Source organism: Anser anser (genome assembly GCF_964211835.1).
Source record: "Anser anser genome assembly, chromosome: 6".
Lineage (NCBI taxonomy): Eukaryota > Metazoa > Chordata > Aves > Anseriformes > Anatidae > Anser > Anser anser.
The window spans coordinates 39017819-39045171 of record NC_139726.1 but is presented as its reverse complement, the minus strand read 5'-3'; the positions used below and the strand labels follow the sequence as shown (position 1 = coordinate 39045171).

Below are 27353 nucleotides of genomic sequence, written 5' to 3'. Positions count from 1 at the left end.
ATCATAGAATTACAGGGTTATTTAGGTTGAAAAAGACCCTTAAGATTATGAAGTCCAACCATGATGGAGTGTGCTGACTTAGTGTTGTCGTAAGACGTGGTTATCTTGTTTTAAAGTGAACTTTCAAAACTTTGACTGAATTTACTTTTTGTTGTGGATAATCTTTGTTAAAGTTCACGACAAAATAATAATTATAGGTATTTTCTGTTCTTGATTCTAGGCCAGTGTTCAGAATTTTCCCTTGAACTAGTTAGAACAGCTAAACCCTACAAAGTAGAACCTATTATAAGCATTGTTGTGTTTCTGCAGGGGTAAGTTTGCATAATTTATTTATTTAAAGCGGTTTCTAAAACAGAAGTTTCAGAATTCTGAAACTTGGTTTGGTGGGAGGATTATTATTCTGTGTTCGTTGTGAACACCTGACATTTTCTTTGAAAGGATGTAGTAAGAGTTGATATGTCTTACCGTAATGGCAAGTCGAAGTCATAAGTAACACTGCTTTCATGTTTTTGGCAGGTTTAACTGGTTTAGAGAGATACGGGATTCACTCTCGCTGCCAGAGGTGGATGCTGCTGTACTGAGTAGTCAGGATGTATGGTTCCCCCTTGTGTCCCTGATTCTATTTCTTTTAGGGACAGGCATTGCCTACTGGAGTGGAGTATTTTTCTCTGTATCTCTGAGACTCTTCTCTACATTATGGTTAATTCTGATTAGGTAAAACAACTTTATGTTCTATAATTATGCTTCTTTTGATGACTGCAACATTCATTTTGTTGGCTTCAGCATGAATGGTTGGGTAAATGAAATTCTGCAGTACAGTTCATACTTGATTTTAGACATCTGAGTTTGTTGGTGTTAAATATTAATGAAATATCAGAATAGCCTTATATTCCTTGTTTAACATCTCCAGAAGGGAACTTAAATGGCATCTTTCCTTCATCAGCTGCAATAAAAGTTTACAATTTGCTTTTGAGGAATGCTTGTTGGAGGAAAGAACACAACTGAACTATTTCCTTTTCAGCAGCTGATGAATTTTACAGATGGTGTCTAAGAATACTGGAATGTTTTTGTACGTACAGATGAGTAGTGAGATAAGAAAGGGGGATTAAAAAAAAAAAGGGAATGGAAACTAAAAAGTTTTTGAAAGAGTAAATTTGAAATTGGATAATATACTTAGCTAATTTGGTGATTTCACTGTTCTCACACTGATGAAAGTCCTCATCTAGATTTCAGCCAATAGAAAACTAATTTGGTCTGTCTCCAGAAAATTAGTTGGGATGCTCTTTGCTCAGAAAATATCTACCAAATGAACTTTTTCTTTATCACTAGTACTTCTGGTCTTATTCTATCAAATAATACGTGTGGTGTGAGCTATTTTTTCTCAGCCATCTTATTCATCAATAATAGTGAATGCTAAGACATTTAGTTATAAGTGATGAAGTGAGCAACTTCTAAGTTTTGAAATTACTCATACTAAATTTAAGCTTTTTAGCTCAATTTGTACTCTCCCCTGAGAATGTATTGAGCAGAGGCAGGCAAATTAGATTTTGTGTTTTGTGCCTGTAAGTCAGATCGTTCTTTGTAATGAATTTTAATACCTTACACAGGTTCTGATCCAGTCCTGAATTTCTTGAAGAAAAAAAAAATATATATATAATATATAATATTATATATAATAATATAAAATATTTATATAATAATATAATATATAATAAATATTTTTATATATATATATATATATATATATCTAAAGTATATGGGATTCGCTTGGCTTTTGCTCAGTCTTCTGAAAAGATCTGATATAGCCAGCAGCAAAGAACTTGTCACTAGCTGCCTGTGGAGTTCCTTGTTCCTGCCAAGTACCCTTCTCCTTGTGGTTATTTTCAAAATTTGTTGTGAAGGCTTTTAAAATTTTCCAAATAACGCTTTTTCCCATTTTCACTGTCTTAACATCGGAATGTTCAGTGAAATTCCGAGAGGTTACGGACTTTCACCTTTCCATTGCATTTCCTCACCACCTTGTTCCCTTGATTTTCGTATCTTCTCAGCTCATCTTTGTCATTTCAGATTCATACTTGTCTCTTAGTCATTTCAGCTGGAATCCAGAGACTTAAAATAAAATTTTCTGTCTCTCTGAAACTGTGAGCAAGCAGAAACCCCTGTTTGGGAAGAATGTCACAAAATGAGTCTTGCAGACTCGTTGTATGCTGCTGTGCTATCACTGATCGCTGCTGTGCTATCACTGATCTCTGCAGTGTAGTAACGTTTGTAGTAGGAGTCACTCTGCAGTACAACTGTGCAGTTGTAAGAATATGGTTCTGGTTCTCTTGGGCTCCACAGAAGAGCTTACTGACTGATGCATATCTGGAGATAGCATAATCTAATGCTTTATGTTCCTCAATGTATCCTTTACGTTCCCCAAATGAAGTAAAAATAATGTCTTAGTTAGAGACTAATAACAACTAATAATGTATTGGTTACAGACATACAGGAAGGTGTGAGATGGTTTTGTTTGATAAATTTATTTGCAAAGTAGCTTACATAGCAGTTAGTGTCCATATTAAAATTCATCGAACTTTATTTTTCTGGTGTTTAATCAATATTCAGGACCAATGTATTATTCGAGTCATTCATGAAACAATTATTCTTTGATATCTGGTAACAACATGAAAACTACAAAGTATAACATTAGGGTTATTTTTGTTTGTTTGCTTTTTAAGACCTACCGTGCTTCAAAAAGATAACAAGTTGTTTACATACAGAAGACTCTGTGTGATGGGGTCTCTTGCTTTGGTTAGCTGGACCACTTGTGGTGCACTGGCTGTATTCATTATCTATCTTCAATACTTGTTTAAGGTACTGAAAATCTAAGCATTCCAGATATGTACATAATGTCAACATTTCATCTGCTTTGATCTAACCCAGTGTTAAAAGCAAAAATACAGGTTACCATTTTTCATACTTTAAAGAAATGTTGTTATTCGCATACTTGAAATAGGTCTTTTTTGAACTCATCAGACTTTCGATCTCGCACTGTTTAGAATTATTTTGTTGCTTTGATTATACTTTTTTCAAAGGAATGTATGGTCCTATACGCCTGCTACAATAATTTGTATAGTTGCACTTTTTTCTTATGAATGTCATGTTATAAAATCAAATGGCTCCCTTGAACAGATGCTGTAGCGAAAGAAGATCCTTGAATGTTCTGTAGAATACTTTTTTATTTTAAAGACTTCACAAATCCTTATGAAGTAAAAGGAAGGAAAATGGACAAATTGTAGAATTAGGACAGTCTTTATTGTATGTCTAATTTGATCCCTTGGCTAGTGCCACAAGGATCCATATTTAGTCCCTGCTATTCAGTTTCCATGGTCTTCTTTGCATCAGAGCATCTAACTCATCTAACTTAGATATCTGATTCACCCGATGGTTATATAGCTGCTAAAACAGCTACTATACTTAGTTACTAGGGAAGCTTTGGGAGCATGCATCTGGGAGTTAAGGGTACAAAGTGGAGCAGCCTGCAGGTGGTCTGAAGAAGGTATGTGGCAGAAGAAAGCACGGCCTGAAGAACAGGGCTCTCTTTCAACTCCCTGTGACATACAGTTACCCTGTGAAGGACATTTCCATGCTGACACTGCTTCCACTTCTGCAGTAAATTTCTGACATGGGACTTCTCCTGTGTGGCCTGATGTGTGTTTTTACAGAAGGGAAGTAAAACTGAATTATCAAGAGGAAGAGGAAGTAAGGAATATGCAGATTTTCCACTGGTATTACTTTTCTATCACAGTGGAAGCAGACCAGCTCAACTTCTCCCTCTGTGCTTGGAAACCCTTCCTTAAGAGAGCACTTTGGATGTTGCTGATTAGAAGGGAGTTCTTGAATTGCAGCTCCATTGGGGCCCTAGAATTACCAATCTATAAAAAAGGACAAAAAATAATTAGCCCAAGATTCTTGTATACTGCAGCTATCATGTGAAGCAACATTAGTTAAAAAGCCAAATGGTCTGTCTTACAGGTAATACAACTACATGTGAATGTAAGAGCAGAAAAAAACACGCTAAATGGGGTGAGTATTTCCTGTTTCTCTTCAAAATTAAGTGACCAAAAATTGTTTGGCAAGCCCCATGCATTATGAATTATCATCTTGCCATGACAGTATTGAGTTGTGTCGTGATGACCGGGTGGCTGTGGAATTTACTTACTGTGTGCATGATGTGAAAGAAAAGCCAGGACACAAGTATCCTATATGGTGACTGCATTCACTTTTGAAGATCACTGCAGTACAAACTTGACTGAAGACATTTTAGGAGAAATATTTAGTCTCTAAAGATATACCAGAATGACAGGTTTTTGTCTGAGTTTTGGTACATGCCTTATCTAAAGAAATAAACTTTTTTTCTAGATATAAACTATGTTAATAATAATGTATACTATCTTTTCCAGATAGGTAGCTTGTGGAGTTTCGAGGTTTTTTTGTTTGTTTGTTTGTTTTAATCAGGAGGTGACAAATATTACTCATTAGATGGATATGGATTAAGATTCCAGTAACTTGGGAACTATTTGAAAAGGAGTGAAGAAGCAAAATATTGCTGGGTTTCATGCAATGTGAATTTTGTTTCTTTTTTTCAGTTACTTTAACATATAGGATCTGAAGTGCAAGTGTGTGGATGCATACATATGATGACTACTCATTCTTTTTTTGTAAAATACGGTTAAAAAAGTAGTCAGCCAGGAAATGTTATTGATAATTTTCTTTGGGATTTTGGGGTGTTATTTATGTTTATTTTTAAATTTTCTCCGTCTCTTCTTTCATATCCACATCATCTTTGTTTCATTTGTATTTTTTTCTGTCGTTGGAAGTTATCATCTACCAACTCGTTTATCTTTGTTATTCATTCCTACAGTTAATGTTTTACTCCCAGTTACATTACCTCCTGTATATTTTTTCCATGAATGATTATGTGATTTTCACCCACATGCTTTATTATTTCTTTTATTCTGTTCTTCCTCCTTCCAGGAAGTCGGTATTTTTCTCACTGCAGTGGTGTCAGAGTATCTCCACTGTCCATTTTTTTTTTTTTCCAAAGACACACAAACTATTAGTGTAAGAGAAATTGCTGGTTAAATCTAGATGCTTTAAAGCTGAACTACTGAACTCTGCTTTTGATGGCTTTTTTGAGGGATAAATTGCAAATTTTCTTCCTGAATCAGAGTTCATATGCTACTGTAGGGACAATTTTTCCCTCCTGCTCCCTTCTTAGGGTTCTTAGAAGCCAGCACATGTTCTTATGGTTTCTGTCTTTTATCTTCAGGATTCAGACTGCTCAAAAGAAACTTCACAGAACTCCAGTACACACACGGTCAAAAACCGAAGTTTGATAGACTTAACTTCAGAACCAACACAATCTCTCTCCAATAGTACGACAATTGCTGAAACTGTTAACAGTCTTAAGATCCATCTTACAATTCTCTATTTATTCACATGGATTGTGCTGCTGAACCTGCCATCTTTAGTTTACTGGTTTAAAAATCTCAGGTAATTTCTTAAATTGCCAGTAAGGGTGGAAGAAAAGAATCTGAACCTTGGAAGATAGTCACAATTGCAAATGCTTGGATTTTTCTTCATTTTACGTACCTTACAGCATGAAAGACTTCAGTTAACTATAACTGTAACTAAAGCTAGATTGCATGGAAAGAACAATATAAGTAGATGTTAAGAGGTAATACCAAATGGTATGTTGCAAGAAGTAATGAAACAGAAGTGATTCATATTCAGTTTATGATGACATATACATGACATGTATGTTGTTATTAGCATATCATTGCTTCCACCTTGGATTTTATTTGGTAGCCTAGTTTAAAAATAACGTGCTCATAAAACTAATTCACTTTTTTTGCAGGTACAATGTTAGGCTTGATCCTGATCCATGTAGATCTACAGCTATTATCCTTGTATGCATTTTAGAAATTCTCATGAATTCAAGTACTTCTGAAGTGAAATCAAGGTACTGTAGCCCAGTTCTCATTTGTTTATTGCTTCTTTCTTAATTTGTGCTGCACATAGATGTAATTGTTCAGCCTACACAGAAATTCATAAACTCATATGGTTAAATCTTAAGTACTAGGTAAAATGTATATGAATGACCTGTAGTTCAGCTAAGTGAAGAAAATCACCAGTGTTTATCATATAGACTTAAATGAAATATTACTATCTAAACAATCAGTCGTATAAAGACTTCTTTAACTATGAATTTTTCATTCACAACTCATTGAATCTTTTTAAATGTTACAGAATCCTAATACATCTTAAAAGTTATTATCTGGAAGTTACAATGAAAAGTGGATCTGAAACCACTGTAGATAAGTTCTTACAATGCTCCCTTATGGGCACACTTGAAAAACATGCCTGTAATGTGGTTTCTGCTGAGTTAAGAAGTTTTGAGCACTTGTTTTTGCTGACAGATAGTGCATTTCTTCCTCAGACATAAAAGTTAGTCTGTGTCCTATGAAAGATTACTAATAATAAATAATGTAGCTTATTCTCTTGACCAGTACCTGTTAACTCGAATGATTTAATACATTACACCTTTGTGTTACAGTTGATTTATTTTTAAATTAATATAAGGATATTGTTAATAGACATTTTATTAGTCTTCTGGCATAATTTCTCTTGCTTATAAATCACTATTTTCCACTGAACTTACATATTCTGTTTAAAAAGAGCAAATCTTTGAAATCTAAAAAATTATTTTTCAGAAGAAAATTAAATATGCTTTTTTTTTGCTCCTTCTGCATGTGTGAGTACAAAAATGGCATTTTTTTCTTTATATTCTTACAGTAAACTCTTGAAGATTGCAGCCAAAGTTCCACTCCCTTTGTCTGTTGCAATGTTGGCTTTTGGACGAATGCATTTATACAAAGTACCCCACTTTTTAACTTTTTCTCTTCTTCTACATGTACTATGTTGTCTTGTGTAACATTGGTTATACATAAGAAGACTATTGCAGCCTAGAAAGTAATTCTGAAAAGGGGGTAAATTTCAACAAAGAAATGCCTTGATTAACATGATAATTTGGATTATTTGGGAAAGATGACAGAACCATGAATACTTCACAAAAAGTTTATAGTTCTGTTCGTGTTGCTTAGAAAGCTTTTCATGGTGTTTATTTCCTGACTGTGAAAATTAAGTGAATTAACAATGTGTGTGTGTGTAAGCACATAAATCTTATTAGTATAACATCAATACTGTTTGCCTTGCAGACACTTTGATATTTCACTATACTTCTTTGTTTAAACAGACTTTTTTTACTCAGTATGCTGTGCAGTGCGTGTCCTAAACTTGTGTATCTTGCAGGTCTAAAGTATGCTGGTTAAAACTAAGTAAATTTCAAGCACACTGTGACTATCACAAAAACTACACAGCCAAGTATACTTTTAATCATTTTATGCTACATTTAAAAGCTGTCACAGTTGTGTCTAGACAAACCAGAATGTACTGCTTTTATAGAACTGCTATTTCTATCAAAGTATTTGTTCAGTTGCTGTGGAACATTTGTGAGATTATTGAAAGTCTTATACATTTTACTTTTTGTGAGAGTGAAAAAGCAACAATACCCTGTGTAGCTTTCTATTCAGGAAGGATTTCAGCAGATTCATAAACAATTTGTTCTAATGTTGTTTTAAAACATTGCCAATTTTTTCTGTCCATACGTAGAAGCTAGCAAGTGTTGAGGTATGGTGTGAGTTTACAGCGCAGTTGCTATATTGCACTGTTTACAGGTAGGCAAGGCATTTTTTTTCCTATCATAAATGGAGAATCAGTCATCTTATAGTAAATGTCCATACAGTAAATTAATATGGAATAGTTAAGTTACAACAATGTAAATTCATGCCTTGCCATGCTGTGCTAACTTCCTCGTGTGGACGAACTCTTGGTAATAGTGGCAAATACTGACCATAATTATTAGCTCTGCGTAAAGTATTATCTTTGTGCCTAGATGCTACAGTGACTGCCATTTATAACAATGCCTAGAATAGCTGTGTGTAAGGAATTCCATCTCCTGGGTACGTGTTTTGCCTGCAGAAGAAATCACACTAACCATTAGGTTAAAATGAAGTATTGATTCTGCGTAGAGATGAGCACTTGTTTCTGTGTTATCTCAGATAGTGGAGACAGCTATCTGTCATCTTCATATGAAAATATTATACCAGCTTAATTACTTTGTATGGATAATACCAGGAAATCTGCCACCTACTGTCAATTGAGTATATTCTTAATATAGCCGTAGATCCTGACACATTGATTTTATTGTATCTTGTTGTTCTTGCCTAAAGTGCCTCAGTTACTTCTAGCTTGTTCTTAGGGTCAATTCATTTGAGCTGGCTGGAAAGACTTATTAATTCACACAGACTTTCCACAATGAACTTGTTTTGTCACCTTATAAACAAGTCTGCAGTTCAAGCTATCGGTAAGTCATTAAAACTGCTTTAACTGAAAAGGTTATTAGTAGCTAATCAAACCACTGTCACTGGTGTCAGTAATTGCTGTGCTGGTCTTCCAGTCTTAACATTTTAATCAAAGGGTTAGATTATGCATAGTGTTGGTAAATCAGAAAAGTTAACTCAATATGTTATATTCTGATACTATCTAACCAAATATATGCTACAGTATTTGTATAAAGGATAATTTGTCTATATATACTTGTAGCTTGATTTAACCTAAAAATTACTGTTCAGACATAGAAGAATAGAGTAGTTTCTGTACTTTCAAGTGGCTGTGAGTGAAAAACAATGACAGAACTGCTCTGGGGCTGGTAAAAGGCTGTCTGTGAAATGTGCAAGATTGATTTCTGTGGAAGATCATTTCCTTGGTCTTCATGATCAATTTGGCTTACTTGCCAAACTTACTTGGTATTTACTGTGTTTACTTACTTACTTGGTATTTATTGTATTTTACTTCTGATTTTGGTTTGCCATCTTAATCAGCTCTTCATGCACAAGCTCATTTTTTGGAGCTGTTGGTGGAATAAAATAATACAATAAGGAGAGGAAACAGTCTCAGCATGTAGCAACTTTGATAGCTTCCAAAATCCAACAGCATGAAACATGCTGAATTACAGCAGCATAGAATAGCACCAAATTTTTCATTTAATGGTATTTTTTAAGCTGTGAATTTTGTTGATGTTGTTAAGACTCCTCATGAAATGGGTTACAGAATTTTGGGTAGTGATTCCTACGTGATTTTCAAGGTGGAGGCAGGAAAGAAAAAATGTAATCCTTAGTCTGAGATCCCAGACTTTATCACTTCTCTGTTAATGCTCCTCTTTCCAGAGGGTACTTAGCTTCAGAGGGCGAAGTAGGGGAAGTCTTATTGCTAGTTTGGATTTTGTGTGCTTTGTGTGTCATTTGCTTGATGAAAACTGTGTTCTCAGAGATGTGCATCTGGATTTTGCAGTGATTGTGGACTGTCTAACTAGCTGTTCAAGAGATTAGGTTTTTAATCACAGTTGGATTCCATGTATAATCATTGAAGGTACTAGGACAAGTTCAGAGGACAATTCATACCGTTCTAAGAGAGGATGAATGAAAAGATTTTATAAATGTCTAAAATTGTTTTTAAGGTAAATACTATGATCTTCCTTTTGGAGAGGAGGCTTCTGTTCTGCAAATTTCTAGTTCTGCCACATCCAGCTTTACAATCTGAGCAGAAATGTAGACTAACCCACTGAAAGGACTTTTAATTGACTGCATGAGGAAGTGTAGGTATTACCTAAATACCCTTTATTTGAGTAGGCTTTGGTTATAAAACAATTTTTGGGAAATATATTGGAATGTCTCTTAATACATTTAAATCAAAATTTCTGTTTATTCTTCGAACTTTATCTAGACTGTGGGAGAAGGCACAGACTACTCTGTGATAGATTAGAACTCTGCTCTGTAAGGGAGGATCCCTGCTGACATGCAGACTCCAAATTTGTTGTTCTGTTCCGTTTCAGAAGTTGAGGTATTAATTTCACAAAACCACTGTACTTTATCCATGTGGATGTTCAGCATGTTAAGATGGAGATTATGGTGTGTAAAACAAGCAATTTTTGGCTTGTACCTCAGGATGCATTCAAAAGAAGAATTATTTTTGTGGTTTGTATGTTTTTATAAGCTATCAGAGAAGGAGTTAAAAAAAAAAAAACAACACAACAACAAACACACACACACATAAATAACAACAAAAAACACCACCACCACCACAGGAGATGAAAGTAGACCACCAAATGTCACTAATTGTACAGCAAAGTCTTTTGAGAGGGAGGGTGGGAGTAGGGGAGAGACTTAATGAGAATCTTTTAGTGAGATCCCCATAACTTGAATTCCTCTTGAAGTCTCTAATCTTTTTTGGTTGATGTAATCAAACGTGGATTTTCTTCACGGTCTTGTGACTCTGCAATAATAGTAGCTACACCTGTAGCTATCGGGTCATAAAGGTCTATATTTGTATGGTATAGAAAAAGTGTTACCACTTAACTGGAATTACCAAAGGTGATATTTTCAGTTTTCCTTTAAAAGGTAGTTGGAGTATGTCACATTTTTGCATCATATGAAATGTCTGATAGTTCTTTTTTGTTTAGTAACTGGAATTCCATTTAATTTTATTTGTAAAACTTGGAGTTCTGCTCTGATTTCTTTTGAGTGAGACAATACATATAGCAATTTATTGCTAAGTATTCATTTGCAAAGTTTTTAAAAAACACATGCCAAAAACCAACCAACCAAACAAAAAAACCTGAACAGTGTAATTGTAACATATTGCAGAAGGAATGGAGACTGCCCATGAGTGAGTTTTTCAACTATGTTGAAAGTCACCCTGATCGGGCTACCTTTAAAGAGTCATGCTTTAGAGAATAAACAAAACAATGCATTGATACTTAAAACAAGCAAAAAGGATTGTTGTATTGGTTGGTATTTGATATGAAGTCGAATTCTCCGTCTGTTTTCCAGTAACAAGGCTATAAACTTGTCATCTGGCTTTTTTCCTGAAATCTGATATATCTACTTCTGTGCTTGACAGAACAGAAAATTAAAAAATAAAGTTAATTATGTGCCTGTGCATAAATTTAAACATTTAAGAAGCCTTTTTGATCAAGCTGATAAAGTTTAGGTCAATCCAGTAATGAGCACTATGATAAACAAGACAAAAATGTGAAACAAACATTTTCTGGTTTGTATCTCAGGATGCATTCAAAGTAAGAATTATTTATGTGTCTCTTATGTTTTTATAAGCTATCAGAAGGGGAATTAAAAAAAAAAAAGCAACAAACAAACAAAGGAGAAGAACCTAGAGTACTGAATGACAGTAATTGTACAGAAGACAAGACAAAAGTCTTGTTTATACTGCAGAAATAGAGGAGCTATTTATAGACCATCAATAATCAGAGCTACTGAAAATATTTTTGGAGGTGGTTATGGTGTCTGTTCATTAATTGTGTTGCTGTTTTAAGTCACTAAGCCACTAGGAAATTGTTAGCTATAGAACAGACTGAATTCTTACTGTTTCTTTTATATTTCATTGTGAATGTTAGCCACTTAGTTTTCAGGTTTGACTTTTTACATCTCTTTTTTTGGAAGACAATCAAACTAGCTTTTATAAGCACTTAGCACTGTACTGTAAATAGTTTTAAAACTTTCATCGCCATTCCTTTAGCAGAAACATACTTCTGTCCCTAAAGCTATGTGCTGCTGTTATATACCTCTGGAAATGTTTGCCAGGGAATGACAATTGGAAAAAATAAGTATTTATGTTAAAGTAAAATAATTTTTCTACCTTTTCTTAGAGCTAGAACTTCCAGCTAGTATTCATAGTACAATCCCTTAAGTGTTTAAAAGGCTTATTTGAAAAACCTATATTTTGATGCATTTTCATATTTATGGAAGAATGTATTCAAAACTTCTAATCAGGACAGTTATCTTTATCTAAAAGATTAAAATGTATACATTTCATCTTGTTACTAAACATTACTGCTTTTTGAAATAAAGTATTTAGGGAGAAAATTCTATAGCTTTTACTGAAGTAAATCTGCCCACCACTTTAATTCTTCAGGTTTCTCAGCATATAACTGTCTCAAATATGTGCTTACTGTGTTGAGTATGGAAACCAGTCACACTTGTGATATTTTGACCTTAATTTGGTTTAAGATTTAGAGTCTCATTCTGTATTCTTACATGCATACGGTTTTTGCAACTCATATATTCATGAACAAATCTTGTAAACATATACTCTCTGCAGTTATTGATGGGTTTTGGTTTGAATTCTGTAAGAAGTGTGTAGTATCAGAGCTTATCTTGTGTCTATAAAATCCGGGTATGGCACACAGACCTGTTATTTTGCAGCACATCATTCCAGTACTCGCTTCCATACACAGCTATCCTTGGTTTGCAGTATCCTTCTGCTGTAGCACAAAATTTAGGCTTTACAGTAACAGTAGGCATTGGCAATGACATAGTAAAGATACAGAGCATCTGTCCTACGGACTGTTGTTTTATTGAAGTTTTGCGTGTTTGTTGAAATACCAGCAAAGACTTATTTTTCCTCCAACTGCATAAATGCTTTCAAGGCATATGTCAAGCATGCAAGTGTTTTGATGTTTAGCTTTTTTAAATGTTAAATGCACTCTTCTGGGATCAACTCAGGCTTTCGTATTTTCCATTTGTGTTGCTTTGAGTGTGAACAGAGTATTGGAGACTTGAGTAAGTAACAACTGAAATATTTTACAGAAGTCTACAAAAGTAGACATGACATATATAATTAGAGTGCGAGATCAAAATTGAAATGTGAAATTCCTCACTGTGGCTTGAAACTTGTAGCTTTCTAAAGCGAAACAAACAAACCCTGTGCCTTAAACCAGCAAATTAATACACTCTAACCGTAGCCTGTAGACTTCTGTAGCCTTATTTTTCATTTTTGAAATCAACCAAAAATATTTGTGAGGATCATACTAAAACTTGATTTGGGGAGAATATTTTTTGACCCCTCCTCCCTTTTTATTGCATTTGCAGAGATTAAGACTTATGTGAAGTATGGTGTACTTGTGGTTTGGAATCACCACTCGAAGTCAGAAAGCTTTAGTGACTTATTTCTCAAGTCTTTCTATTATGACAAAAAGGAAAATAGGGAAGGAAAATTAGTCTCAGATGTGGCTTGACTTCTGTGTGTCTAAGTATTCTAGTTTTTTGTTTAGTTTCTTCAAAACTGTAGCTCAAGCAAAATATTTAAGCCGTTGAATATCAAGATCTACATCAGTGTGAGACGAAAAGGTGGTTTGGGTGTAGTGTGGGGGTTGTTTGCTTTTAAGCTCCAGCAGTTTGAATAAGTGATTTCAAGTTTTAGGGAAAGTATTCATATATAAAAGTCTGAAAAGATTGAAAAAAATAGGTGTCTGCATTCTGTTCTTCTTAATTTATTAAAGAAACAGAAATATTCAAGATCCTAAAATCCTGCTTTGATGTAGTAAATACATATGTGTAAATATAAATATATAGTATATATTTTTAATATGAAGACCTTAGGAAAGCCACTTCTCGACCTCTGTTTTTTTCTTAGTTCTCTCTATAGAATTTTTTGTTTTTGAATAAAGCCCCCCAAATTCTGAGTCTATTGTTTTTCAGTAGTACTAAGTAAGACTGATTCTTGATTAGAGATGCCATATCTCAAAGACTATCATTGGACTGTGGATATTTAAAAATGCACACACAATGACTTCACGTCAGGTGATCACAGTCACTGTTTGCAGCGATACAAACAGAAGTTACTAACTTTGTTTTGTGGAGATCTGAATCTGGCTGTCATAATCCTGATTTTATTGTGGAACAACAGAAACATGCAATTTTTGTGTCTTCCCTGCTACTTCCTTCTGTATGTTAGTTTAGGACTTTTAAAACTATTGATCCAATTGCCTAACTTGATCTTCTTTGTTCTGTGCTGATGATATTTCAGTAATCCTAGTCATTGTTGACATCCTGGCTACAGGAACACTAGTATGAAAATCATTGAGAGGGCAGAACTACTTTTAAGACTTTTTTTATGATGGTGAATCTAGAAAACTTGTGCAGGCCTAGTAATCCAAAGCAAAAGACAGCATAATGTTGGGCAAAACACCCTATTTAGCTGATGGGTATTGGAGTTGTCTATTTTTTTTTTGCTAGGAGGGCTTATATCACTGAAAGACACATACATAACTTTCGGAGAAATCTATTGGTTAACGAGCAACCTCACTTTTAACTCTTCCTCTGTTTAGAGTTCTTATATAACTAGTGTAAACCTGGTGTTTTAGGTGGAGCTAACTCTAGCTGTTAAAGGTTTCTGGAGATGTTGGCAGATTATTATCAATAAATGGTTGAATAATGCTATAATAAATTATTGTGCTTTTTAAAACAGTTATAACTTAATTCTTGGTTCTCTACAACTCACGCAATGTAGTAAGCTTAAGCGAAGTATTTGTCTTGAGATGCTGAGAAAACCTTGGAGACTATGTATCTTCAGCTAATGTTTAAATTGCTGAAAGTTGAAATCTCAGTTGTTCAAAACTGTGCTTTAAGATACCATTCCTTTGTTGTTGTTGTTGAAGTTGAAGGCAACTTGAATGGGAGCTATGCTGGGACTTTCATGTTTTGTTTGATGGTTTCCCTGTCTGTAGTGTGTACTTAACATGTCTTTTTTGTCTTTTTTTTACTAAAGTGTACATGACTTAAAGTACACTGTATAGCATATGTTCTGTTAAATAAACACTTCTGTATATTTTTGTATGGTGTTCTAACATGGTTGCATTAGTATAAATGGTTGTAATTCACAAAAAGTGCCACTTAACAATCATACTCTGTAGAGTGTTGTGAATGTTACCTGTACTTTTGTTGCACAAACACGCTAATGAGTGTTTTGGTGAACATTTGCCTTTAGTCTTTGCTCAGGTACTGATGTGGAGCAGTTTGGTGCTTTTCCTTCCAACTTGTAATACTTGGGATTCTAAGCAGAAAATAAAAACAGTGAACAAAAGCATTGTGGTTAGAGCATTACTTTACATAACAGACACTTTTTTCACATATTACGTAGAATACAGTAAAGATGCTTAATGAAGCCTGTCTCAGTATCGTAACTCATGCATGTTAGGCTTTTATATGTGCCTTGCTATCATGAATTGGAAATGTAAAACAGTGGAAAAAGGTTTATTGAATAATGCATTTTATATATAGCATCATATCCATAAAACTTGTTCTATAAATAAACAAATAGTTTTGATTTTGCTTCTAATTCCAGAACAGGATTTTTAAAGGATTTTTATTTTGAAGTAACTTGCATGAAACTGAAGAAGCAATGCAATGAACATTTTCAGCTTCAGTGGAATTTTAAAAATATATGAATATTACTGTGCCATATTGCCTATGTCATTGGTATAGCCACTTTCAGAAGATTTGAATTACTAAAGCTGTGTCTCTATGTAGGCAGTTTGTTGAGAAAAACCTAGTGTTTAAATTTGGCCACATTTAAAATGCAGAATTTGGACATCTGGCTTGAAAGCATTTGTTAAACTAGCAACTGTCCTCAAAGGAGGATACAATTTTGTTCAGTCAGTCTAACTATACTAATAGTACTTTAGTATCAATGTATACTACTTATATTTGACTTTGAAGGAAAGAACTGTAATTAAACTATCTTAAAAATAAAATGTTTTGGCATAAAATACATTAAAATGAGCAGTAAGTCTAAACAGACTTTTCTCTCTAACAATTAGCTTAAATTCTAACTTAGAAAGCAACAACACAACTTTGTGGAGATTTTTTTTTTTTTTAAAGATCACTTACAGGAAAACATAATAATTGAATCTCTTGCTTGCCCACATGCTTCATCAGTCAACCAAAATGTCTGAATTTTGTTAGGGGGTACCATAATAGTCCAACAGCAACAATGCTTGTTTCAGATTTACAAAAGACCTTGCTATGTTTTACTATCTAAATATAATGTGTATCCCCCCCATGGTTTTCTTTCGGAATAAATCAAATGATAGAATAGAGGGGAAAAATAAAAGGGTGGCTGAAGTAAACCTGCCTGCTCTTTTTTTTCCATTATTGTTATTATTTTTTTTTTAAGTTAAATCTGAAGTGTAAGCCCAAACTGTAAATCAAGGTTTTTTTTTCCCTTCCAGTCATTACCTTTAGAGGAACTCTGGTTGATTTAGAAGGTAACTTATATAGATGCTAACAAATGATTTTTGGACACCTCTAAAGAGGGAGAGAAGAACTGTGAGGAAATGTGGTCACCTTGCCATCACAGAGGTTTGGAAAGGTTTGAACCACTGGCACTGACCAATCTGTTTTATGCCTGTTATGACTCAGACACCAAGTTGTAGTAGCCTGCTCAGACTTCACTCCAGCACTGGTGGGGAATGTGTTTGCTATTGCAGTGGTCATGGTATAAAGATGTCAGACAGAACTGGAACAGGAAGTCCCAGGGGGAAGATGATAATATTTATAATGAAGGCAATGGAGAAATACATACAAGGTGAATAACTGGGATCAAAACACTGTTTTGCTAAAACAATGTATTAGCTATACAAGATGTTCAGACTGGATAAATGATTAGTGAACAAAATAATGTGGATAGCCAAGTAGTATTAACTGTTGTAGAGAAGAAACAGGTCTAAGCTAAATAGGTATAAGATAAATTTGGTGGGATGGGATGGGATTCAGGTTAGAAAATCTGTTATTTAGGCAACAGAACTGAATCATTCCTGCTTTCTTTATCACTGCTGTGTGCTGGCGGCCTGCCACCAGAAGTGCTCTTGTGCTCTGACTAATGAAGACGTGGCACTGGACATGCATTTACAAAGGGGGAGCGGAGGAAAGCAAAGCTGTGTATACACCTGTGCTTATCTGAAGGTAAGTAAATGAAAACCAAGCTGATCAGAGACCCGTTGACCTCAACAGTGAGTACCATCAGAGTGCAAGCAGAAAATGTCTTGACTGTGATTAATACAGGTGAATTTTCAGATAGCTGTGTGTCTCCTGTCTTAAAAAGAAACTAAACCAGCTCTTGGCTTTAAAGATACTGATTGTGTATGTACACAGCATAAATGTGCATTAACTAATTGATTATATATTGACTGTAGGAGGAATCAAGACCAAAGATTCCCATATGCAAGTTAACATCACTAAGGTGAACTGTTACCAACTGATGTTTCAATATCTCTTTTGTTTACATTTATTTAGTCAGTGCCAGAAATAAAATTCCAAACCATGTTTCTGGCTACAGAGCCTGGTGTCTCTGGCAAAAGAAACCAAAGACTAATAGGAAATATCAGAAGTCATGTTGAAGAGATTAAGAAATCTTCCTCAACAGAAGCAAGTTGAGTGAATGATTCTCTATCCATGTTCCCATCTGGGGGAGAGAAAGAAACACCCCCCCCCCCCCCCCCCCCAAATATTTTAAGTTTTGTTGAATATAAGCCATTAGAGGTATTTTACCTTAAATATCATAAGGTAAACTTAAATATCTTAGGGTGAATGCTGTAAAATGTCTGCTTAGTAACTGGACAATATTTTGGAAAGAAATTAGGGTATTTCCATGCATAGTTTAAACTGTTCCTTAAACCATCTTAAAGTTACAAGTCTTTATCACCCTAATGAAATCCAGGACTGCAGTTTCCCTTCATAATGAAATGAAAGGGCTAATTCTCCTCGTGTCTGATGATGAAATTTTTCTGTTTGTCTTTTTTTTAATGATATAAATGTAGTTCCCTCCTTCAGAAATGGAGAGGTAGCTTGTTTGTAAATTTCTTTAGAATTGATTTTAGAGGCAGGTGGATTGGGAAATGAGGCTACTCTGTTTTTTAAACCTTCTGTAATTTCCATTAGATGTTTTACCTTGGCTCTGCAGAAGACTAGGGGTATTTGATTTGGAACCCCTAAATATATAGTAAAATACCATATCATTCAAAAAACTAACAAAACCCACCAACAATAAAAGCAGCTTGGTTTAAACAGCTGTAGCAGCAGCTTATTGTGTCTTCTACACAAAGTGATAAGGAAATCATGAAATTGCTGTGGGTCATAAGTGTAAATTCTGAGCTACATATGATGCAGATATCTAATGAGAAGGATGAAACCTACCTATAGGCATTCCAAAACAGGGAAATCCTCATTTTATAGACTGGTAATCGAGATGCAGACGATCGTGACGTAACCGTGGCTACATATATAGACTCTGCTATGCCAGAAATTATTCCTAGAACAGATATGACAACCAAAGGTGTTTTTTTATGTTTGCTTTTTTCAAACTAAGTAATATATTATACTTTGCCCTAATTTTACACCAAATTTCAGAATTAAGGGTGTTTTTGTATTGGAAAATTACGCAAGCTGCTGATCCTTCTGTTCTTATGCAATTTTTTTCAACAATGTTTTTTATTTCAACCCTATAGAATAATATACAAGCTGGATAAGTCAACTTCTGGGTGTCAAGCTGCCAATAAGCTATCAGCCTGTCAAGCTGTCAATAAGCCAACACTTACTGCAGTGATGACATTAATACTGGTAGGATTTTGATTACTCTATCACTAATGATGTTAAGATGCCCACAATTTTGTCTGCATGGAAGAGCATTGTTAGGCTTTTGTTTCAGTTTTCAGTATTGAAACCCAAGAAAGATGTAAAGCCTTCTACTCAGGAAAAACAAACAGTCATCATTAGGGGTAAGATAAAGATTTATCTTATCAAAAATTAGTCTTAAAATGTCTCTTTAGAGATACATTTTATGTGATACTAACCAAAAATCACCTAAATAGTAGAGATAAGAGTGTAGTGAATGTACAAGCAAAAAAATATTGAGCAGCTTTGAGATGAAGGATACTACAAAATAAAGCCGAGGTAAATTAGCATAGTCCTTCTTTGTCTTAGTTTGTAGTATGACAGGAGCATATTGACTGTCAATAAGATCAGAGAAGGAAAGCAACGCTTTCATTAAAATGTTATGGTTTTAGAAACAGACATTACTTTTCTCTCTCTCTCCAGCATCAAGAAAAAGATCCATATCTCATCTTGCTTGAAAACCATTCTACCAGCTGTAATTATCTGTTAGTCACCGTTTGGTAGATATGGTTAATTATTTTTAATTAAAAGTAATATTTTGATAGAGCTCTGCTATCTCTGCTGGAAGTTGTATTAAACTTATTATATGCTTACCACCAATTTTCTGTAATGCAGCTTAGGGAAGAGGAATTTGCACTGCACTGTTCAATAGCAACAGGTCTTAAGAGTATTAAGGATGAAATTCTCAAGGGTCTTTATGTCATGGATGGAAATGGAATCATTACTGTATTTTTGAACTGCTAACGTCATTGACACCCACCTACAGTCCACTAGAAATATAAGTACAGAGATCAGTTCGTTCACAGATTACAAGCAGACTAACCAAGAAGGGGCAAGCCAGAGCCAAATTCACTGGTAAGCTTTATTTTAAAGAGAGTGAAAGGTAGAATCTGATTATTTTTTTCTCTTGAATCAAGTTTTGAAACAAGTCTCTAGTGTATTATACCAGACTGTATTATTATTGCACTTATTAATATATGTAGTGCACTTTCATTTCATGCAATTAAAAAATATTGAGCTGTGTGATCTTAAGCCATAGTTTTGCATTATCCTTGGAAGCATACAAAAACTGGATACTTTAACTAATCAGCCAATTAAAATGGCTGTAATGTAGTAACAAATGTAAATTTACAAATGTCAATTTCTTGTGTTAAGCGTCAAACTGGTCCCTTTCATAAGGAAGGAACTCAGTGTCTAGAAATAGCTTTGTTAAGGGAAACACTTCTTTAGAATAATTTGTTCTTCTTAGTACTTTAGTGTAGAACCAAAAAAGCCAATAGCACACAGATGTGATCTGTAGTAGGCAGATTTTCCTTGCCATGGATAATTTGCAGCGCTCCTTTGGATTGTTAGCTTTACTTGTTAGCAGTGACAGTTCTGTAGGACTTGGAGCCTGGATCTTTGTCCTTCCAACAGGTAGTCTGTTCATCTCTTCAACATGTGGAAAGTGGTGTTCCTGGGTCTATATACAGTATTGGCTGTAAGAGGATTGACAAAGGGTGCTCCTTTCCAACCAGAAGAAAAATGGAAACCTCTAGATAACCCTAGAAACAGAGATCTGGTAAGGAAATACTGCAAGAAGGATAGTCTAAGTTTTGTGTGTTTCTTGTGTTTTCTATCACAAGATTTTTTGTCAACTAATATACAGGTGAGAGGGTTTAGTAACTATGCACTTTCTATAGCCAATAACAACAACTGGATAAGCATTCTTCAGTCTAGATGTACCCCTTAACTGAAGAGACATTCTTAGTGTGATCTTCATCCAGCAGGTTTAGTTTTTAAAAATGTTTTGATTATACGGATGCTCATTTTATGATCCAGAAGAGGAATGATTATTATGTTTCTTTCAAATGTGTACTCTGTTGATTACATGTTTCATCTTCTAGATGAACAAGTAAGTTTCCATCTGGCATGTTGTTTGTAGCAAAAGATCTGAAAAGTAATCACTTGCGAGATCTTATAAGTAATTTGTGAGGGGAGGGGGAAGTTTCTTACAGTTTTCCCCACTGTTTAAAGAAGCATTGATTAAATATTTCTACTTGTAAGCAATCTAAGGGGCCAATTCAAATCAATTGTCCACTGCTGCTAACTCTTGGAGAACATGTCTTTAGAGAAATGTTTAACAGAATTGCATTATTTGCCCTCAGCAAGGGTTTTGCTGTGTCTGCTTTAAAAGGAGAAACATTTGAACCTTCTGTGGTCCAATTGGGAGTGTGGATCACCAGTAAAATGCTGGTGGTCCTTAAACACTATCTATCAGCCATGGGCAGATTGGATGAGTCTGATCTATATCGCCTATGCTGCATCAGTTTATGATCAAAATAGAGGATTTCATCCATTATAAGAGGAAATGTTTTATCTACTATGTTTCAGTATGAATAATTGTCTGTTTGGCATGCTTTGTTTTCACATATGAAATATGTTCAGTTTTTCAGAACGCTCCAGGCTTATTTTTCGGGCAGGGGTCTTGATCTCAGAAAATTCCCAGCTACTTTCACTATGAACAATGAAGGACCGAGGCCTGTCATGTTCTACTCAGATCCTATTGCTTCTGCATTTGCAGATTATGAAGAAAGGAAAAATTCTTTTCCAAATTATTTCAAAGGCTAAAAGATGGTGATGAACCAAGGTAAATGAGGATGCCTTTTCCTCTAATGTTGTTACATGTAAGCCAGTGAAAGACTTGAATTCAAGTGATTCTCACTTTTGTCTGAAGTATAAAAACGACTTGTTCTTCAGAAGAAATGAAAAATGTGACACCTTAACTCATGCCTAAAGTTCTTTGGAAATTGTGTGAGGTAGAGATTTATGAGGTGTTTACTACTTCTGTAAAATAACACGTGGTACTTGTGCACATTTATATAGACCATGCTTTTTTTTTTCTTTATGGGGAGAGGAATGCAGAAAATGTACACGTAATAGAGAAGGCAGATTTTATTTAAGTAACTTAGGCTATTAATAAAATTGTAGACTATTTATTTCACGTGATGCATGGATATTAAGAAAATTAATTTACATGTAAGATACTGCACTAACAAAGCGTACATTGTTTACATCTTTGTCCACTTGTGCTGTTTTCTGTATTTCTACCACTAAAATTGAAGGTTGAATAAAATGATTGTGAACTCATTCACACCTCTCTGTAAATACGAAATAATATTGACAGAGGCCAAGTTTGCATTATGAATAAATGCAGCTTCAAATTATAGCACGTATTTCTCAGCTATCTTATCTATGTATTAGCACACCCTGTAACACAAAAATCATTTTATAGCTCATTTTGAAAGTCATTGAATAGTGCCAATTCTGAGGAAAGGCGAACAACTCTTTTCTCCCATTTTAGAAATAGGTGAAAATTTCAGTAAGATTTGAATCTAAGCAGTTAGGTAATTTGCCCACTATTTTCAAGAGATTCACTTGTGATCAGTGTTCAGCTAAGGCTTTTTAGGTTTGCATAACATATATTTTTTAATCATAAGTACAGCTCCGCTAACCTTAGCATGAATAACCGTGAAGGCTGCACTTAGATTTTAATACTAAATTATTTTTTGCCAAGTGTTTGTCAGTAAAGAAACAAGCAAAAACGCTCCACACAAGGAGTACTGTGCATGTCAATTTGGAAATGGATCAGAAGAGCTTTGTTTAATGCCCTTTTTTCCCCTCTCTTTCAGGTGTTAACTTCTCAACTTTCACACCTCACAGCAAACCACTACTGCTTTGCCTTTTTACCTGTTATACGGCACTTTAGAAACCCCTCTGTGTCACAGTTTTGCCCGTGCAAGCTGCCCTTTCCTTGTAGCTGGCTCTTTGCTGTCTGTTGACAAACGTGTACTGCTGGGCTGCTTTTGTGTTAAAACGTGAATAAAGGGGGAGTGCAACGGGGGGCTTCTCCCTTCTGCCACGTGTCTTTGTTCGCAGTAGGTAAACAAATGCTGCTTCGGGTCGTTTGAAGGAGACGTTGTGAAGCACCTGTGTGGGGTACCCCTTAGGTACTGCTAACCCGCCGCGGTGCTGGGAGGGGGCCGGGCTCTAGCTTTCCCTTCACGCTGTCCCGCGCAACCCCCCCCCCCGTAGCCACGGCCGAGGCCCCCTCCTGGCGTGAGAAGGGTGCAGCGCGCCCTCTGTCCGCTTTTTGGGGTGCAGAAGCAGGGATTTGGGACCTGCCGGGGGGTTCAGCGGCGCGGAACCCCTGTTCGAGGGCGCGGGGCGAGCCGGGCGCCATAGCGGCGGCACCCGCGTCCCGCCCTCAACTCGCTCCCCCGGCCGTCTCCAGCGCCATGTCGGGCTTCAGCCCGGAGCTGATCGATTACCTGGAGGGGAAGATCTCCTTCGAGGAGTTCGAGCGGCGGCGGGAGGAGCGCAAGAGCCGCGAGAAGGTTGGCCAGGCCCCTCTGCTACGTTACACCCGCCGGGGGCGCGGCCCAGGCGGGCGGGGGGTACCCAAGCGCCCCGCTGCTGTCCCCCGCCGCCGGCCGGGCTTGAAGGGGCACCCGCGGCTGCCCGGCAGCTGTAAATGCGGGGAGGGACGGCGTCTGAAAGCGACTACGCGGCCCGATTTGTGCAGGAGCGGGCAGGTGGCGGGGCCTGAGCAGTGCTGACAGCAGCCTGCCGGCGGCGGGTCCGCTGGAGCCGGGCTGTCAGGGAGGCGGTCCTCCTGCCGCGTTAAGAAGTGTTGTTTGGAGCTTTCCTTCTGTGTCAACAAATGCTGGCTCCTGAAAGGAGGTGTCACGCGTTTATAATTTTTTTATACAGTTACCTATGTCATGTTACATCTCTGTAGCGCTAAACAAGTAACGGCGTCTCTTAAGTCAGTGGTAACGTGAATAGTCACTGCCTGCATCACCTCACATTGATAAGAATATTAAAGCAAATGATGCTGGGTTTATTCGTTTAAAAATACAGCATGTACCACACCTGTGTCCCCTTGCAGTGCAAAAACTGGAATCCCATAGTCTAAATACTAATTGTAAAGATTAGGGGGAACAGGAATGAGTCACATTGCGGAGCTTATAAATAATGTTGTTGGTGTGCATAGGATGGTGAAAATGCATCTGCCGAGGAAAACAGTGAAGACATCGATGCTCCATCTTCATCCAGAAAAGCATCTGGGAAATCCCACAATCAGGATGAAACAGAGGGTAAATGTTAACGTGATCATTTCTGTGAAAAATATATTTTAAAGGTGATTGAAAGCAGTTGCTCTTTGATAGCTGGCTTTCTATAAATACCTGTCAGTTTCTTTCAAACCTATGGGTACTGAAGCACATTGTTACAGTGTATGTCTTTGTAGGATGTTCCCATTCATATCTAGGCTTTAACTTTGTTAAGTGTTTTTAAAGGACTGGATATGGCCAATTGGTCATTTATTTCTGGGAACAGCTCTGTTTGTTCCCCTCCTGGCTTGCTAACCATCTGGTCTCTATTATTTACTTTATCTAAAGCTACAAATACATTTTAAGTTTTTAATGCATCTCAGAAAGTCTTCTCGCTGTGTTTTGGTGTGGTTTTCTGTGGTTATCTCTTTGCTAGCCTTCTTGGCTGAGACTTGAGCGTTTCAGAATATTTGATTTTACTGTATGAAAGTGTTGTCTACCTGCACTGTCATCCAAAGTAAAATAAAGTAGCTAAAAAGAGGGTTTGTTTGCTTTTATTTTATTTTATTTTTTTTCCCTCCTGCTTAGTTATCTCCTGTCCTGATTAGAGGGCCTAGGTTTATTTCTTCCCTTATTTTTCTGCCGGATATTCCTGGCTATGGGTTCCCTGGATGGTTTTCTGTGTGCGGTTACTGTGATACTAATTACTTATGTTACTAATGTTACTAATGTCTCCTTAGATCCCTTAATGAAATAACCTTAATTTCTTTGGTTTTCCTACATAATGAAAGGACTTGTAGGAAGTGGTAGGAGTAGCACTTTGTTTAGTTTGTATCACTGCTTGGTGATCCCATGCCTCAGGTTCTGGATTTGAGCCTGGGCCTTGTAGCACTGCAGTCTGTTTCAGACACCAGGACTTTAGAAGGTGAATATGTACTTCCCGCACTGGCCAGGGCATATCTTGTGGCATTGCCAATACTGTGAGATAGCAAAGTGTGACTTCTGATCTCTTTGTGTTGGTTCTTGGACTCCTTTTGTTACTTTCACTGCAAATTCTCAATTCTTCCTCTTTTTTTTCTTTTTCTTTTGAATATCAAAAATAGGATTAAATTGTCTCACCTTACATATGCCTTGGTGATGCCTTTTACTGATGCCTCTGAAGTACTTCCAAGCTGTGGTCTTCTGCACTGTATTCTGCCCATGATTTTTTCATATCACAGAATCACAGAATTGAAGGGGTTGGAAGGGACCTTGAAAGATCGTCGGGTCCAACCCCCCTGCCAAAGCAGGTTCCTTAGAGCAGGCTGCCCAGGTAGGCGTCCAGACGGGCCCTGAATATCTCCAGAGAAGGAGACTCCACAACCTCCCTGGGCAGCCTATTCCAGTGCTCCGTCACTCTCACCATGAAGAAGTTTTCGCACGTTGGTGCGGAACTTCCTGTGCTCCATCTTGTGGCCATTACCCCTTGTCCTGTCCCCACAAACCACTGAAAAGAGGTTGGCCCAATCCCGCTGTCTCCCACACCTCAGGTATTTATACACATTGATGAGAACAATGTGTAGACATATGTGTATACATATATAGTCTTTATCAAAGAGAAGACATATCCCAATAATATAGTGTTAATTTTTCTCTTATTACAGAGAACACAGAGGTCTCGAGAAGTCTGTAGAATCAAGGATGCATTGATAATATTTATCACTATTTAAAGAGTTGTTAGTAGAATTCAGAAAAAAAATGATAGAAAAATTCATTGTTAAAATCATTTTTGATACACTGATGTTCAGAGCTGGTCTTCTGTTGTCTACAGCCAAAGAAAGTGAAATAAAAGAGAAATTACATTAATCTTTTTTAGCCAGAATAAAAATAACCAAATATATTCTGAAGATTTTCAAATGTATAAGCCAGGTGTAGTAGCCAAAGTTCCTCTTGTCCATAGGCAAAGCATAGTAGGTTTATTTTTCAGTCACGACTTTATTCTGTCTGTGTGTCTCTATCAAATCTTTAGATGCCCAATCCTCCAACACAAACCTTCCAACACTATGTATTTTGATGGCTAGCAGATGAAGAGAAACGAAGCAAAAATGATTGCTTTTAGTCTCTTTTTGCACTGAAATAAACTTGTGGGCAGTTATAACCCTGGGTTAAGTTTGTAATTAAAGGTTTTAATTTAAAAAAGAAAAAGGTGAATGTGTGTAAAATTATATGCTTTAAGCATATTTATTTTGGACATATAGCATCATATGTTTATTTATGATAAAGAATTTTGTTATTTCTTTTTCCGGAGATATGTTAATAATGTGGATTTTGCATTTACACAAGTGAAAAGGTACTCATTGTCATGGATAGAGTGGATAGAAGATCTTATTTTAAATTATTTCTAAAAATTGTCTGCTGCATTATTGTTTAGTGTGATTGTCTACTCAGCCTCTTCAACTGAAAAGCTTTGTTCCATCTGACCAGTTCAGTGCTTGAAAATTACTTAATATGCTCCTCTTGTATGGATCGAGAAAAATGTTGAATAAACTATTGCTTCGTTCAGTGTGTTCATCCCTATGTTTGTTCATATCAAATATCCAAAAAATGTTAGAGGCTGGGAATACCAGGCATTGGTGATGAATAACCCAGTGTTTGAAAACCAAAGAGGATGTTAGAAGCTCTTCTGCATTTCTGTAGGTCTTTTTCTTATAGAATAGCTCTTTTAAGTGGGCTACTAATTATGAAGAATTCTGTTTTCTCTGTACTTGCCCTAATAAAGCAGTGTGTGCTTTTGATTGTTACAAGCCTTTTCTGCTTCTTTCTCAACCAGGAGAAACTGCAGATGGCGTCAGTAAATCTGTTCATCGAGTCTTTGCATCCATGATTGGGGAAAATGAAGAGGAGGACGATGACGAAGAGGAAGAAGAAGAGGAAGAAGAAACTCCTGAGCAGCCCACAGCTGGAGATGTTTTTGTGTTGGAGATGGTCCTAAATCGAGAGACCAAGAAAATGATGAAAGCAAGTATTTAAACTTTTGTGTAACTTTTTATCTTGCAAAATGTAGTAAATGAAGGCCAGTTTGCATGATTTTAGCTACTTGCTGAGAGACTTGCTTGAAAATAATTCTGTGTAGGAGACTTCTGCTTGTGTTGGCATCCTGTCTTTGTTTTTTAGAAGAGTACTGTTTGGAAACTTTCAAAAATAATGAAGTAAATTTTTCCAGTGTCTGGATTTTATTTATTTTAGATATCAGAATTATTCTGTCAGTTATGAAAATTAGCAAATATTTTGGTTGGTCATTTTGATATTGCTAGCACTTAAATAATTTGTTATTAGGTTGTATAAAGCACAAGTGTGACTGTTGTCTCCTGAATTTGGGCACAGCTGCATCATTGATAAAAATATCAATATCCCGTTTCCATTTAGGAGAGAAGACCTCGCAGCAAACTTCCTCGTGCCTTGAGAGGTCTGATGGGAGAGGCCAATATCAGGTTCGCAAGAGGAGAACGTCAGGAGGCTATTCTGATGTGCATGGAAATCATTCGACAAGGTATTTTAGAATGCTAAAAAATTCTGGCTTTAAGAGTGGGGTGAAATTGTCTTGTGCATCAGGAAGTTCAGTGTGGCTTCACTGATGATGAAAATACTCAGT

General features: G+C 36.2%; 3 protein-coding genes and 1 long non-coding RNA gene across 8 annotated transcripts in view; 3 read left to right on the top strand and 1 right to left on the bottom strand.

Moving 5' to 3' along the window:
- The window catches only part of PGAP1 (post-GPI attachment to proteins inositol deacylase 1), a 33329-nt gene extending 23126 nt beyond the window's left edge, over positions 1-10203 (top strand). Inside the window, exons 21-27 of the mRNA XM_083843023.1 lie at positions 221-311; positions 517-714; positions 2721-2856; positions 4018-4068; positions 5315-5538; positions 5903-6007; positions 6841-10203. Of these exons, the coding sequence (XP_083699149.1) occupies positions 221-311; positions 517-714; positions 2721-2856; positions 4018-4068; positions 5315-5538; positions 5903-6007; positions 6841-6979 (944 nt within the window). The 3' untranslated portion in view covers positions 6980-10203. The remainder of the gene's footprint in view (positions 1-220; positions 312-516; positions 715-2720; positions 2857-4017; positions 4069-5314; positions 5539-5902; positions 6008-6840) is intronic.
- Positions 10204-14306: 4103 nt separating this feature from the next.
- LOC310902105 lies at positions 14307-23655 on the bottom strand. 2 transcript variants are annotated; one of them, XR_014586488.1, is made up of 3 exons: positions 22940-23655; positions 18153-18267; positions 14307-15012 (listed from the first exon to the last, which is right to left on the bottom strand). It is a non-coding gene; the product is annotated as an uncharacterized lncRNA (long non-coding RNA). The 2 variants fall into 2 exon arrangements; XR_014586489.1 differs by lacking the exon at positions 18153-18267.
- On the top strand, positions 15181-22439 carry LOC310902103 (uncharacterized protein C2orf66). 2 transcript variants are annotated; one of them, XM_083843087.1, is made up of 5 exons: positions 15181-16922; positions 18464-18575; positions 20046-20190; positions 21057-21258; positions 22301-22439. In XM_083843087.1, exons 3-4 carry the CDS (start codon positions 20068-20070, stop codon positions 21237-21239), a joined length of 306 nt encoding a protein of 101 aa, XP_083699213.1. In that variant the 5' UTR covers positions 15181-16922; positions 18464-18575; positions 20046-20067; the 3' UTR covers positions 21240-21258; positions 22301-22439. The 2 variants fall into 2 exon arrangements, with proteins under 2 accessions (XP_083699213.1, XP_083699212.1); XM_083843086.1 differs by having other exon boundaries at positions 18464-19484.
- GTF3C3 (general transcription factor IIIC subunit 3) overlaps positions 22875-27353 on the top strand; it is a 35777-nt gene continuing 31298 nt past the window's right edge. For all 3 annotated transcript variants that reach the window (XR_014586477.1, XM_083843025.1, XM_083843024.1), the window contains exons 1-4: positions 22875-23005; positions 23665-23767; positions 26532-26719; positions 27128-27251. Coding sequence is in view for 2 of the 3 variants with exons in the window: in XM_083843025.1 (XP_083699151.1) it covers positions 22907-23005; positions 23665-23767; positions 26532-26719; positions 27128-27251 (514 nt within the window). In the remaining variant the exon portion in view is untranslated. The remainder of the gene's footprint in view (positions 23006-23664; positions 23768-26531; positions 26720-27127; positions 27252-27353) is intronic.

Coding starts and splice junctions, on each gene's coding strand:
- LOC310902103 (XM_083843087.1), top strand. CDS start 20,068: ATGTGGAAAGTGGTGTTCCTGGGTCTATATACAGTATTGGCTGTAAGA. Junction 20,191..21,056: donor ACCCTAGAAACAGAGATCTG/GTAAGGAAATAC, acceptor AAATATGTTCAG/TTTTTCAGAACGCTCCAGGC.